The following is a 15,905-nucleotide window of genomic DNA, read 5'->3' on the forward strand; positions in this document are numbered from 1 at the left end:
TGCTACTTAAGCACACAGCTGACATGGCCAGGCTGATACCTGAATAGATGACAAAAGACTCGTAATAAGTCACACTTCGGTGGAGGAAGGCTAAGCAGTTGTTCCCCAGCTGTGCACCTTTGCTCAGCAGGGCCATCACAGGCCCCGGGAGCTGCGCTGAGGAGCTAAATGCATCAATTTGTCAGCTCTGTGGCTGCGTGAGAAAGTTGGAAAGTTGTTCAAAAATCTATTTGCCCACAAGGCTTTGGAATCACTGATCTAGGGCAGTGAACAAATTCTCCTTTCAAAAGTTGCATTTCTCAGGGTTAATTAGCTGACTTCCATTCATGCCTAGCTTGTGCTGCCTTAACCTCCTGACTCTTATTTCTTCCTTGACGCTCTTCTTTCTTCACATAGCATATCTGTGTTTGAACTTCACTGATTCCCAGCTACATTACTACCAGTCTGTGCTGGGTCAGCTGTTACCTTTGAGTGTTTTATTCTCCTAGGGCTTGCCTGAGTCAGAATTGCCTTGAAAGCATCATGCATCACTAATCATGGGGGAGCACAGTGGATGATCATAGATTTTAAAGGTTGTCTGTAGCCAGACTCAGGCTTTCACAGTGGGCATCCCTGGATACAAGGAGAGGTAGAGGATCTGTGCTGAGGAACAGAGCTCTGCTCTCAACCATGCCATAGACTGGAGTTCAGTTTGATTTCCAGGCTTAAAGAAAAGGCAATTCTTTTTTGCTTCCCCCTCCCCGATGTCACCCATTACTGCTAATGCAAAAAAGGAGGGGAGACTGAACTGCATTGCAACTGGCAACGTGTACACAGACTGACAGGGTAGTTATTAATGTAGACCATGGCGGGATGGGGGGGTTGACAGAACAATGTTGTACATCAGTCGCTTTCAAGCTAGCTCTAAAAACAATAGAATTTTAAAAAGATGTTATGTTCAGGACAGAAAAAAGGGGAGCATTTTAACTGACCTTCCAAAACAAAGTCATATCATTGTTGGATTTTTTTTTTTTAATCTTTGCTTTTGATGGAGCATGAGAAGTGCCTCTCACAAAAGGGAATATTTAATAGCTTTGCTATTAGAAAACTCTCGCTAAAGAAAATTACAAGTCCTAGGTTTTGCAAACAGGCCTGTGTGTTCACTAACTGAGTAAACTGTCAGTTTATTAAACTGAGAATGGCAGTGCATATTGCTGCTGTAGGTACACCAAGAACAAGTGGTTCTTCAGCTCTTCCCATTTCTTACTCTGATGTCCAAGTTTTCCCCTATGTTTATGACCAATATCTCTCTCCATTCCTCTGTGACAAGCTAAGGGCATGACCAGCTGATCCCTGAGATCGGAGATGCTTATTAGTGAGTGAAGAGAAATTTTTAAGTCATGCAAAATGATCTGAAGAACTTTAATATGGAAACTTAGGTTTTCAGTAGCCAGAATTATGTCTTAGTGTCACAGCTCCTCTTAAAGACAAGTTGTGCCTTGGCTTCGAGGTGGAGCAGAGAGAAGAGCATGAAGGTTTGGTGGTTTCACAAGTAGGGACCGTGTCAGGGTTCAGCAGGGCAGGGTAGAGGCTCCCCCTGCTCTGACTGGGTGCCCGTTCCTCCTGCTTGGCCACATGCTGGGCTTCAGTGGCATTTGTAACACCAGCCTCTTTGAAGTCTCTGACATTGCACTTTTTTACCCGTAAATACAGAGAGGCTACTTTTGTGCTAATTTAAATGAGTTCCTTGAACTCTTCCTGTAAGCAGATAGAAGGTAAGGTTTTATCCCTCTTGAGTTTAAAAAGTCTAGTCTGCCTTATGGCTGCTGTTGATAAAAGTGCAAAACTTAACCTTCTGTATAGCTGTTCTCTTAAAAATCACTGTTGCAGTAATATCCTTTTGTGACTTAATATAAGGAAGTAAATGGGACAGTTGGCAAGGATATATTTTGGTTGGTGTCCATATTTAATGTTAACCTTCAGGGTACTGGCTGGGATGGAGCAGTTGCTGGAGCTGTTCTGGTAAATACTCACTGTGACCTGTGACTTTATTCCTGGTCCATTTGAACTCAGCAGCATATTTCTTGGGCCAGGATTTGGCTGTGAATGTGTGAACATTTTTCCATTTTGAATCCAGGGTAAATCAAGGACTTGTTTCACCCATAGAGAAGACATGCAAAGAGCCAAAGTTAGCAGAAGTAGGGGGGAAAGTTGGCAGATGGCCTCAGACTTCGGTTTGTCAAAATTCCTTTTGTTCCCCTAAACGATGAGGGCTGTGCTCCATAGTGATTAAACTAGGCACTAGCCTGTCATTACAGGGCTGCATTAATTTCTTCTCTGGATTAATCTGAGTAAACGTTTCTTATGACCATATGGCTGCGGTGTCAGGAAGGGCTACAACTGTAGCGTTTAGAGGTGCCATGTGGTTCATGGTACACACATGGCTACACACAGTGTAACAGTGTTTTTACTCAGGTGAAGTTGGACTACACCAACTTTGTTTCTCTTCTGCCTTCCCAGGTGGAGTCTTCCCCTTGTAGCTCAGCTCTGCCACAGGATCAATGCCTTTCAGCGCAGTCACCCCACAAATAGGTGGTGACCATAGCTGATTGTGTATGTTGTTGTGGTCCAGAACCTATATAAAATGGTAGTAAGGATTGGAGTCCCAGGGTTATGTTATGTCTTGTTCAAGTTTATTAAGGGATTCGTGCACCCCTGACCAAATCAATGGTTAGAGACATTTAATGAACATCTAAGAGACATCTAGGTACTACTGATCATAAGAAGCTGGGCAGGATGAGCTTGGTGGAATACAAAGGCCAGGACAGTCCAAGGACTGACCTTGTTGAGGGATTGCTACAGCTCTGTGTGGAGGTGTTAAGTGTCCCCTGGGAACGGGAACTTTTGTAACAAGTTGCTTAAGTATAAAAGCTGCTGTAGGGAATGAGCCTTTACAGTATTTTCTTGAATTCTCATGTGTGTAATTGCAGGTAATGAAATGTGGTTTGTTTGGGAGCAGAAAACCTTTATCGTATCATGTAGGTTTTTCTCGTATGTAAAAACCTGTCATGATCTCTTAGAAACTGGTTCCTCTGTGCTCAAGCAGACTTGACAGTGGGGGAATGCCACTGCACGTTGTACAGACACCACTAAGGTACTGTCATTTTACAAGTACTCAACATTTAGAACAACAAAAAGGGAATTTAGTGATGCTCAGCATCCTATATGCTGACTGTTGTCAAACATCTGATCTTAGTTTTTAAATTCTGAAGCTTTAGAAAGTATGACCGTGAGGACAGGTTAAAAACAATTAAAAATCTTCCTGACTCCTACTGAAAGTATTGCAAGTTTCCTATTGTTTTGAGGACAGGGAGGATCATGAAATCATCCAGTTTGACCTCCTGTTTACTGTGGGCCATTAACATTGACTTGGATTTACCTGAAATGAGCCAAGTGACTTGAGTTAAAGGACTTTGTTTCTCAGCAGCAGGCCTGTTGGGCACGTCAAGTAGAGAACAGAAGTGCCGTCAAAACAATATCTTTCAAAGTTATGAAAGTAATTAGGTGGGACATGCTCAGATGATTGCAGTGAGTGTTTGCTGTGTTTACAGGAAGACAAAATCGGCTGAAGTCCTGCCAGTCTGACTGGGGGAAGGAAATGCTTTTCTTATCCAAGTGTGATGGTAGTTTTGATTCTTAAAGTGGGTGAGTAAGACATGGCATTCAGAAATCTAAGAAAAATGATGTGCTGGAAGCCCAGGAGTACTAACCCTTTCTGTCCAGCATGCTGTCTTGAGCTGTGCCAATATTCAGTATTCTGGGAAAGATTTAAAAACAAACTGTGAGTGTGCCAGGATAGCTCTGAACTTGGGTAAAGAATCCCCTCCTGACCCATGCAGATGGCTCAAGTTGTGGGACATGAAGCTTAGTTATTAGTTACTATAAAACCTGATGCCATTTGTCTTTTCAGCCTACTATAGAAACATTTTGCCTCTTTACACTGTGCTCAGATATAGTTTATATTACTTACAAAAACTATTGGCACTAGCCCTGAGAATCATTTTCTTCATTGATGTTGTTTTTAGTGTCTGTGTTTGAAACATGCTTTTCATATAAAAGCTACCCAGCTTTCATTCTGACAGTGAGTCTATATTTCAGTAATTAGGATTAATCTTGGGATTTTGAATTCCTGATTATTTCACTCTGATCTCAGAGGTGATAATCACCAGTGTGATAATCTGCACAAAAGCAAGGTACATGCTATCTATTTTAGACATGCTGAACCCTTTGTATGCTAAGCTTATTTTCTCCCTCCAGTTTCTAGGAAGAGGAGTTGCGTTGACAACTCCTAACCCGTGCTGTTGTAAAGAAGCCGTTCTTACAAGCACACAAGGATGGACTTAAGGGCTGTACTATGCAGTGCAGTGGAGCTGTGTAAATCCTTTTCCATTCCCCTGGGAACTTCTGAACATAAGTCGTCATCAAAGAAATCATACCACAGAATATAACTTTTTATCAGGTGTATCAATGGTTTATACTATTTATGATATGATTTCTTGACCTTTGTAGTGTAGTTTCTTAGTAGCCTTTCCTAATCTGTTTTTTGAGTCACTTTATTAACTTATGTTCAAAGTTTAAAGGTAATGGCCATAAGTTAATCACCTTTTTGTGCAGAAAGAATAGATTTTCACTATTTCTTTGCCTTTGCATGATCCCACAATGGTTATTGCACATAAATATGTACTTTCACATTCAAAAATACAAGTTCAGGTAGCAGCAGTCCAAGCTCCCAGGTCCTGGGAGTCAGCGTTGTCAGCATGCGCCAGTTCTGATCTGGACAGACCATCCCATGCTAGCAGCTGTATCCTCCTCTGTCAACAAAAGCATCAACTGTGGTGGTGGTTTAGTCTCATTCCAAGTTTCCAAGTGCCATAATCTTAGTTCACTTAAGCCACCAGTCATGGCATTCATTTTGGCCTGGGCTGGTTTCAACTGGAAATATAAAGTTGCCTTTATTTTCTCAGTGATCTCAAGTGTATGCATAATACAGATACAGTGAGCAAACCAAATACTGTTGCTGGATGCAGTTGCGCTGGCTAGTAGAAGTTGCAAGTTCTATCCCAGCAGGCTGATGCTTATAGCGTGTTGCTTTACGTGACAGAAGGAGAAAGTCATAACCTTTGGAACCAATTCTTTTATTAGCATTCCCTATAACGTGTTCTGTCTTTGCGTGTTGCTAATACGTAGATCCAAATGCAGGCACCCAGCGAGGCTGTGGGTGTAGGGGAGTTCCTGTGTAGTCACAGCGTGTGTTCTCTGTACGCTGATGCCAAAGACATTCCTGAGACACATCCACCTTGGGTGTTGCTGCCCCCATGCAAATACTTCTCATTGTAAATGAGGCTCTTGTTTGGTACTGTTTAGTTTGGGTTTTGCTTGGTACAAGAAGGACATAAGGGAGATTAACTAAATATAACATATATGATTATATAACACTCTTTAGCAGAAAATCTGATGTGTCTTGCAAGGTTAAGTGAAGTAAACTAAGGCAATAGCAACCTGTCCTGAGCTACAGAGTGAACTGATGGGTGATAGGGCAGAAGCAAGTGTTCCTAGCATCCACACTAAGGGGGAAGAAGGGGCAAGGGATGGAAAATACCAGTGCAGGCACACCTTCAGCTGAGATGATAATTGAAAAGCACAAGACAGATTTTGAAATGCTTCTTATGCACCCTAAATACTTCAGTGGGGAACTGAGGTGTAAGTTAGTAGTGAGTGTACACTGGGATATATGTTCATATACACACACATATGCATATATATTTTTTAAAAAATCCTATATATGCAAACTTGTGACTGAGATGGTTTTTCTGAATTGCAAATCTCTAGGCATTGGGAACTCTTGAGTTCTGAATTTCCCTGAGCAATCTCTGTCAGCTCCCTTCCTTTCTTCTGAACAGCTGCTCATTTAACAATTGTGCTTGTTTTGGCTGGAAGCGTAGAGGTACTAGTCCTGTACATGGGCAAGTATACACCTCTGAGATAGGACTGCCAGCTGTCACAAAAGAAGATTTAAAGACTATATTTCAGGAGGGGAGGTCATTTCTAAAAACCGTTCCTTTAAAAAAAAAAAAAAAAAAAAGCCAACAACTAAACCATTCCTGGAGAAAAGAGGGGGGTAGGAATTTTAAGTTCCATAACAATAGTAGTAGTGGATATTTTGCATGAACAATTTATTGGCATGTCAGAAGTTAATTAAACCATTTTAGTATGGTATTTTCTCGGTTACAGAATGAAGTTTCAGGTTGGAATTTTTCTTCTGAAGAACCTGGGAAAAACACAGGGGGCAGTCTGGAGAGGATGGGGAATTATTTCAGCAGAGATAGAGAAACTGTTCAGACCTGTAAGATGATGTATTTCCACAAAGGGTGTTCTTTTCAGTCTGCTGATGAAAAGTCTTGTGGGTTTCCCACCAGCAGAAGCTGCTTAATTACATTTTGTGCATGCTCTTAGAGTACCTGTTTGGTGAGAACCTGACAAATGGTCTTCTGAAAGTAAATCAATTCTGTTTTCTTGGGCTTTCTTGAATATACATGATGTCCGGAGCCTGAAAAGCACAGCAGTGGCACAAGAGGAAGCAAACAGTGGGGCGCCAGTTAGGCTCTATGGTTCTCTGAAAGACTTTGTAGCCTCCTATAAAGGAAAAGAAGAATGTGCCATTGGCGGTAGTGAGTAAATGGAACCTTCTTGCCTTCTTTGCTCTTGTCTCCTTACAAATAAACCATTGTTGTCCATCCTTGGCATTTGCAGTTCATTGTGATAAATTGGTCCTGATGTGTCTGACATTTCAACCAAGTTGTTTAATGGTGCTTTTCTGAAAAGGCAGATCTTGCTATAACTCGCGTTGGTCCAGAATATATCCAGTGTAAGAGCACTCACCATCACATACAGCGCTAACCCTTTCCTTTCTGGGTGGATGGAGACGAAAGTAAGAAGTAAACATTTTGGTCACGTAAGCCCAAAAGGCCAGGGTTTGTATAAGCAGTGTACAGAAACAGAAACTTTAAGTCTGGATTGCTGTTGCTAAAAGCCTGTTTTCATAGCATGGACAGCGACATTGAGTCCACTTGCACTGCTGCAGCGTCTTGGGCAGGAGGAAAAAAAACAGCTTGCTGAAATAATGCATCAAAATTTTGCTTGGAGTTTTATGCAAGATTCCCTGTTATCTGCCAGTGCTTTCAAGTTGTTAGCTTCCATGCAAGGGTTGCTTGGGTGCAGAAACCACAGGAATACAGAAATGTGATGAACTGTGACCAAAAGCAGCTTCTGTGGCTGCATCCCTGCAAGTTCAAGCTTTGATTTACGTTTTTTAAATGTCTGTAATTACTCTGTCAGTGAGATGATTAACACAGAGATTGCTTTCCATAAATAGGAGCCTTCTGTCTGTACCTTTCTAAACCTTTCAGCTTCCCAAAGCTATTAAGTATCTGCCCAGAGCAGCCAAGCAAAAGTAATGCCCATACTTGAACTGTGACCAATAAATAAATAACCTTTTTGGAGGTTAATGATCCCACTGTGATAGAAGACGATTTTTAATTGTATTTCACTTTCTTCAAAATCTGGTGCGTGGAAAGTGTTCTCGCTTGCCTTGGTCCACTTAGTTCTTGATGGAGGTATACTATAAGGATGAAGAGTGCTGGTTCTTCTCAGCATCAAAACAGATTTACCTTTCCATCACCGTAGCCTGAGCAAGAAGAACTAGAACAATTTTTTGGGAAGTGGACCAATAACCTGATCAACAAACATCTACGTGACTGCTTTGGGTCTCCCAGTATATCAGTCCAATACACACCTTGTTCCTGAACACACCGCACAAATGCAGTCAGGAGACAAACTTTTAAAATGTAAAAGCATGGAAATCCATTTGGAGTAATAAATACAGTGAGGAAAGTAATTTTTATCTCGGGCACTCTTAAGCATATGTTTGCTTATGGCAAAAACTTGTGTAAGAGCACAGAGCAGCCTAGAAGCAAACCTAGAAGCAGCCTTGAATTGAGTGTGGGGGAGAAGGGCTCCGTAGGTGCAGGGGCCACGCGGGGGGCTGCAACCCCCTCGCCCCCACAGAGAGCTCCCCCCGCCCAGCCCTCCGCAGCGGCGCCTCAGCACCCACCTTTGGTGGCGGCGGTGGCATTTGGGGGGGGGCAGCTGGCTTTCGGTGGCCATGGGGCTGCACACTTCAGAGCTGAGAGGCTTCGGGGGCCTTGGTGGAGGAAGGCAAAGCCCAGGTAGCTGCTGGAGACGCCAGTCACGTCATCCTTTTGTACGCCATTTGTGGCAAAGCACCCTGCTTTTGCTGACCCTGCTTGGCAGCTCCCTCAGAAAACAAGGCGGCCCTGCTGCTGGGGTTGGGGTCCCTTCCCCACAGCAAGGCTTGTGCCTTTCACAGCCCCCCAGGACTCTCGTGCTGCCTCATACGCGTGGCCTGTGGCCGTCCCTCTCCCTTTCCCAGAAGGTGCTGTCTTCTCCTCAGAGCCGCCACCTTTCTCCTCAGAGGGGTGGATGGCGGTGAGGTGAGCCCTTCGGCACCGTCACTCCCTGGCCCCTGCAGGCTGTAATCCTTGTGTGGCTCTGTGCAGGGGTTGGTTGTTGGTTGGTTTTCAGAACTAAAGTTATAGTGACTTGGCTGCATGTTTTTATTTTTCAACGCAGCGTTCTCTAGGCTCGCACCTTTGCATGCGAGGGCTGGGTGAGGCTGGCAGAAGCAGGATTTTTGGCAGGCGAGCCCTCTGTGCTATGGGGCTTCTAGGCCAAATGGACCATTTTAGCTCTGTGTTTTTCTTCTTTGAGGAGCAGCCCATCAGCTGCCGCAGGATTTGTTTCCCTCTGCATCCATGAATTCCTGGTGTATGCATAGGGACGGTGTGCCCTGGCCTACAGCTCGGGGGATGGTCTGTGAAGCAGTTTGACTGCAGTGAGGCGTGCCAGCTTCCTCGAGGGTGAGGGCAAGCACCTTGTTTTACACCATTTTGCACAGTTGGCAAGTGACCTGGTTTTCAGACATGCTGTCTGACTTCTGTGGAAGGACCCAAGTGCTCAGCGCCACCGAGCGTCCCTGGAGTTGTGTATTTTAAATCTGCATCTTAGGGAGACCAGGACGGAGGGGAAGATGCAACGCCTTTGGCAGGGCACCGGTCTGAGCTGGCAGACATGTTGATCCTGGTGGGATGGTGTTGTGGAGCCTTTCCAATGTCAAGTGATTTTTATTACTGATCTGCTGGTAAAATAATTAAGAAGCCTAAGTAATGATTCCTTCCCCCCCAGTTCTGTAGATCATGCAACATTCGTAAATGTTATTTGGGTATGCAGTGAGCAAATTTCAACAAAAATGCTGCCTTGCCTCAGGGTTATAAAATTTCATTACATCTATTATTAACTGTCTGTCTGTGGCAGGACCTAATTTGTCTTGATATATTGGTTGCCCACAGCTTCTAGAAACTGCTTCTTATCACTTCAAGGTGCTAAGACAGAGAAATCCTGGGATTAAATGGCACTGCTTTTCTAAGTGGCTGATTGATGCTTTGGGGCTGTAAGATGCCCCTCTATGGCCTCCTTGTGCAGATGGAAAGGGAGAGGTATAATTTTCATCCTCTTTTGCTCAGCACTTGGGAAGCTGATTGACTTGGCATAAGTACCTTTACCAAGGCAGGATAATGTGAAAGTTTCAATTCAGAATTAAGATTCCTCCTTTTTCAGTAGACCTGCAGCCATATATAGCATTATCAGCATTAATACCAATGGAAGAACTATTTCAAAACATGTGATTTTTTAAAGAGAGAAATTGGTCTGTTTAAAAAGCTAATCCTGCCAAACTGGATGATGACTCCAGAATACCAAACAATTATTTAAACTGTAGAACATTATGCATTCAAGCAGACTTGTCGCAATAAATGTAGATCTGTTGCTCTTTACACTAGTATGAAAAAAAAGGAATTTTGGCAATGCAAAATAGTTGTAAGGGAATGAGCTTCACAGCTTCCTTGGTTCCAGAGAAATTTGGCAGATTTTATTTCATAGTTATATTCTTGTGTATACTGGGGGTTTTGCTTCTGTGGGTCTTCCTGTGTCTCTGTGTTTCAGGTCACAATCTCCTTTAATTTAGGCAGTTACCGTTAAGTTTCACAGAATCCTGGAATGGTCAGGGTTGGAATGGATCTCTAGAGATCATCTAATCCAAACCCCCCTGCTAAAGCAGGTTGCACAAGAGTTGTGTCCCAGGTGGGTCTTGAACGTCTCCAGAAAAGGAGACTCCACAGCTTCTGGGTAGCCTGTTCCAGTGCTTTGTCACCCTCAAGGTAAAGTTCTTCCTTATATTCAGAAGGAACTTCTTGTGTTTGAGATTGTGCCCATTTGTTTAACATGTGTGAGTTCACGCTTTGCTTACCACTTTTTCCCCAAGTTTACTGATCATAATCTGCCTAGATCGTTGAATTTAGAAATTGCCTTGCAATACCAAACATATAAGTAAACCCTTATACTAAAATTAGGCAATTCATTTTTCCTGACTTAATTTGAGGTAGCATTTTCAGAGTAGCTGGTCCAGTACTACTGCTGCTGCGTGCAGGGTGCTAGCATTTTAATAGCAAAACCACAGTGTGTTGGGGGTTTGAGGCAGTCACAAACAGGCAGTGCTGTTGCTGTGTTGAGCATCACTCACACAGAGTATTGCATCCTACTTAATAACCAGCCCTAAGATCTTCGTTGAAATCCCTGTTGATTATTGAAGCAACTCTTGTCAGTTCGTTTTGGTAGAGTTAAGCTTGAAAATAAGAGTGAGGGGTGGTATTTGTTTTATTTGCATGTTCCGGTACAGTTCTGTTCCTGGAAGGGGTCGGCTGGGCCAGGCACAGGCTGGAAGGACAGGAAGGCCCTTGGTTTTGGGGAATCCTGTGCAAGGAGACCTGATTCAAGAGGCAGCAGCATATTGCAGAGCTGTGGCAGCACAAAGCTGAGCACTTGCAGCCCATGCACAGGCCAAAACAGCAAGGAGAAGGTGGGAAAGGGCCAAGAGTGTGTCAAGAGCCACGGGAACTGTGCACAGTTTGTTGCAACGCAGGGTGACTGGGATGGCCAGAAGCAAGACCCTGCCTGCAAGGAAACGCTAGGTAGAAGAAGCTGCATACAAATCTGACTTCTGTTCCTCTACCCTAATTCCTTTGAGTTTAAGTTAAGTTTCTGGGATTTTGTTAAAATAAACAGTGGCACCTCCTTTTTCTGGGGTTTTTTTTTTTGGGTTTTTGTGTGTTTTTTTTTTAATTAAATGTAAAAACATTGTGATCTCATTTGAGGAACATGTACAGGACACCTCAACATCAGTGTTGACTTGGGATTTCGTTACAATATGTCTCAGGATTGAACCATACAAAATAAAAGTAACTTTTAAAAGTGTAAACAATGTTGGCAATGTCTAGGATTATGTTTAACTTTGGGTTTTTTTCTTTATTTTATTCTTCCAGCCAAGCAAGTATGTCCATCTGAAAAAATTAGCTGCGGAGACTTAAGCAACAAATGTATCCCAGCATCCTGGAGATGTGATGGGCAGAGGGATTGTGAAAGTGGTATTGACGAGGCCGGTTGCGCTCCTGGTGAGTTAGTAATACTTTAATACGTATGCAAGATCTCTCTTCAGGACTATAAAAGTCCTAGAGCGACTATTACAAATTGCACGTAAAGGGATGACTTTTCCTGCCAACAAATTCATTCACTCTACATTTGCTATGCTAAGTAGTAAATTACAAAAAAAAGAGAGGAAAGAGGGATTCTCCAGTTGGAGCTGGCTGGAGAATACAAAGTCAACTCCATGGACAATTAAGTATTCTTTTACTACTGTAGCAAAATATAGTTAGTTTGGAACATGATTATCAGGGTTAATACCAAGATGGTGTGGTAAGGCCTTAAATAACAATGTTGAACCCTTCCTCAGTGGTAGCTCAGCAGCTTACCACTGTGTCCTTCCTCCTGCAGAGTGTAGCCTTATAGACTAAGGCTAGCTTCTTCTGGGATATAATAGATAGGCTTGGACATTTCCTTATTAATAGCTTCTTGGTTTCACAGGACAAAGAGAGAATTATATACTATTTACTGTAACTGTTTTAAATTCAGTCCCTAAATAGCCATTGCCTTTTATTGGGCCTTTCTCTGCTGAATGGAAGAGCTCTTTAACAGTGTTTTCCCTCTGTGAAAACTCCTACGCTGTGCAATCAAGCCATTTCTCAAACTGTCTTTTTGATAGACTAAATATATTTAGTTCTTTATGCTTCTTGTTGTCAGATATTTTCTTTTGAGTGAATGCTTGACTCATTTTTGTGGCTCCCTTCAGTATCCCAGCTGATTTTCCAACTTTCTTTTTAAACAGACCACTAGAACTTAGGGAATATCAGTCTTACCAGTCTGTGCAGACGTAAAATCACCTTTCTAAATACTGTTCTTATATAACTCTGTCATTATTAAATTCTTCTTGTGCAAACGATCCCAGGCTATTAAGAAGCTATCTCATGCTGTGTGTAGTTATTCACCCATCCATCAATATTTCTGATGTTGCATGTGATATCAGCAATGTTAGTTTTACTTCCAGATTACTGATGAAAGGGTTGAATGATTGCACACAAGCACACATTGATGTTTCTTCATTTGAAAACAGAATTTGGGGCTCTTAATACCTAGCCAGTTCACAATCCACATTATATCTTTTCACTGGAGTTGTGTAATTAATTACGTTTTATGTGATCATTTTGTGGTTCCGAGTAAAACACTGTAGATAAACCTATTTTTTTCACACAGCTTTATCAAACAAAATCTTACTGAAGATTTTACTGTCTAAGCAACCTGTTTCAGTGTTTAGCCACTCACTGTAAAAATATTTTTTCTTTGTCCTTTTCTACTTTTTCCTTTGTCACAACATCTGCTTATTGCCTTTTCTCCTTTTGCTGTGCACTTCTGAGAAGAGTTGGCCTCCCACCCCTTTAAATACCAGAAAATTGCAATAAGATCTCCCTCTAACCTTCTCCAGGTTAACCAAATGCATTTCCCTCAGCCCGTTGTTGTGTATCATGTGCTCCAGTACCATAACCATCTTCCTGGACTTCCACTGGACTCTCTCCAGGCTGCAGATGCCTTTCCTGTACTGTCAGGATGGCACAAAACTGCACATAGTGTTTCAGATAGGACCTAACAAGTACCAGCTAGGGGAGAGTAACCACTTCCCTCAGCCTGCTGGCCTCACTCTTGCTAATGAAACCCAGTGTGCCGTTTGTTAAGTACGAGTCTCAGTATGAAGGTTTGATGCAACTCACTAATTCAATTAACTACTGATTAGACATGCAGTTTTTCAAAGCATCTCCATTTCATATTGCACATGACCCAGAGGTCCAGGGCTAACAGTAACAGGTGCTTGTGTGAGCCTGTGCAGCATAGTTCCAGTTGGGTGGGCTCGCAAGGAGAAGACATAGGTTGCCTTATGTTGCCTCCTGTTTCATGTAGAATTAAGTGCATGTGCATGGACAATTCTTAAGTAATAAATTATTATGATATGGTAAGTTGGTGATGTGCTTAGACCCCTGGTCCTGTGTCTTCTGAGTTTAATGACGTTTTGGAAGTTTTCAGAAGTCTTTTATTTTTCTGTATGAAAGTCAGTGTTCTCTCTCTAGCACATGCATTTATTTTTTTCCTTTGAATGGGAGGCTTGAATTATAGACAAGTTCAGAAGATAATTGTAACTGCTATTGAAAAAATTATTCTTTTCCCAATGTGAGTTACTGAAATTAGAACAATTTTTACACTAGTGGCTGTCTCCACTAATTTAATGCTGCTGCTTACACCAGTAGGAGTTGTCTCATGGAGTCTTTTATTTATAATAAAAATCTACTTGGAATTGCTTTGAACTTCTCTTTTCTTTTTTTTTTTTTTTTAAGGCTGTAGGTAACCCCCCCAAATGAATGTAAATATGGTTTGAATGCCACACAGTTTTAGCATAATGATGCTATTAATGGATTTAGAAATAGCTGAGTGTTTCTCTTCTGAATGTTTCAGCATCTCTAGTCTTGCTTATCCTCCATGTTTTTAATGCACATGCGGGTTCTTAAAATGGAAATTTAATCCAAGGACAAATTACCATCTTCTGACAGTTGTTGGGTAACTCATGTGAAATGAGTTAGTGACTTTCATCTAGTTCCTTATGGCTGAATGTGTCGCGACATAGGCTGCCACCTCGGCAGGTGTGTACTGGTAGTCTCTGCCAAGGGGTCATTGCTGAGTCTGAGCATGGGATGGGCCATTCTCTGGCAATAGGACCAGGCAGAAACTTGGAGCTTCCTAGGTGGATGCAAACAAAAGCTTTCAGTCCTAAGATCTGTTGACTCGGCACCTTTCAGAGGCATTAAATCTCACTTTGAGAAGGAAACAGGAGGCATTGCTGAATGGGAGCATTTTCAGTGAGGTTGCTTGTCAAATTAAGGTGTTTTCCTCATGGATGAGAACAAATGTGTTAGCCGTTTAAACTCAGAGCTTGCACAGGATTGATAGTTATCCTTTCTTTTATCCAAATCTGATAAACCTCACTAAGCCTATCCACTGATACTCTGTTAACATTCCCATTTCTTCTCTGTTTAGAATCCTCCTTTATCTGTTTTCTCTTATCTCAGCAGCACTGCAGTATCCTGACAAAAAAAAAAAAAAAAGTCTGTTCCTAGGTTCAGACCTCTTTTTTTCTTTATTTTTAACCTCTGCACTCATGTTTTTGTTCTCATTTTAAAAGAAGCTTCAGCACTGACTGTCATCTGCAGCGCAGCCCCTTGGACCAGAGCACCCTGTCACAGCTAAGGCTGCACCTCTCACAGAGATGATGAACTTTTCTGTAAATAACACATCTTTCTGGATACATGTTTGGAAGGGAGTTTTATTTGTGCTTGGGGGTAATTTCTATGGTGAGAGCTTGCATGTGCAATAAACAAGTGGAAGATGACTTGCAGGTACTGTGAGTGAGGGCATCCAGAAGAAAAACCCTAAGCTCTTTCTAAATCCATGTTAATAAAGCTATTACTTCAAGCTAATGTGACACTTCCAACATTTAAACTGTGGATACTCCTATGGCTTGCTAGGAATAATTGACTCTTAGTATTATAAATCTTCAAGAGGACTTAATATGAAATTCATGAACGTTACTTGAGCCCGCATTCCTGCATTAGTAAGTTGTACCACTAGCAATATTGTGCTGACATTCTGATCCAAGAGCAGGGCTTGGTTGTGCTGAGGCTGTGCAAGCGCCTGTCCCTAGGTCACAATGGTTCATAGTCCCAAGTTAAGGGACAGTCTACTGCAGGAGAGGAAAGCAATGATTCTGGTAGTAGAAATCATCCAAAACTGTAAGAACAGTGCAAGTGTATTGTGGTTCTTCTTTGCTGTGTCTGCTTCTGGCCTCCCAGGATTGCTTTTCAGATGCTGTTCTAGACTTGATAATTCTTGATGGATTTTTCTTCTCACAGTTACGTTAATTGCTGTTTAATCAATGTGGAATTTACCCAGCACAGTCAGTGTAGGCACTGGCACGGCCAGCTGTAGAGAGAAAGCTGCTGTTCAGAAATTTGGGGACAGAAGTATAGAATATGAGTAGTAAGACCATCTTCTGTTCAGGTTGGGTGCCCCTTTGTGCTTTGTATCAACCTTATCTTTGGTGCATCATCTTGCACGACTAGAAGCAGACTGGTGTCCTACCTCCCACTCATTTACTTTTAGTCATGGTTCAAGACTTGCTGTTGAGATGGGCACTCTGTGTGATCTGAAAAAGATTTGTCACAGCAATGTTCGGAATATCTTTTCTTTAAGGAAGGAGCCAATTTGCAGTCTGGTATGCTGTCCTTGTGTAACCCTCTTTA

General features: G+C 42.2%; 1 protein-coding gene across 2 annotated transcripts in view; it reads left to right on the forward strand.

The window, feature by feature from the left end:
* The window catches only part of LRP8 (LDL receptor related protein 8), a 194,220-nt gene that overhangs the window by 139,333 nt on the left and 38,982 nt on the right, over window positions 1-15,905 (forward strand). For both annotated transcript variants that reach the window (XM_037404533.1, XM_037404534.1), the window contains exon 4: window positions 11,493-11,621. In XM_037404533.1, the coding sequence (XP_037260430.1) occupies window positions 11,493-11,621 (129 nt within the window). The remainder of the gene's footprint in view (window positions 1-11,492; window positions 11,622-15,905) is intronic.

The sequence above is a fragment of the Falco rusticolus genome, chromosome 11, assembly GCF_015220075.1.
Source record: "Falco rusticolus isolate bFalRus1 chromosome 11, bFalRus1.pri, whole genome shotgun sequence".
NCBI classification, from domain to species: domain Eukaryota; kingdom Metazoa; phylum Chordata; class Aves; order Falconiformes; family Falconidae; genus Falco; species Falco rusticolus.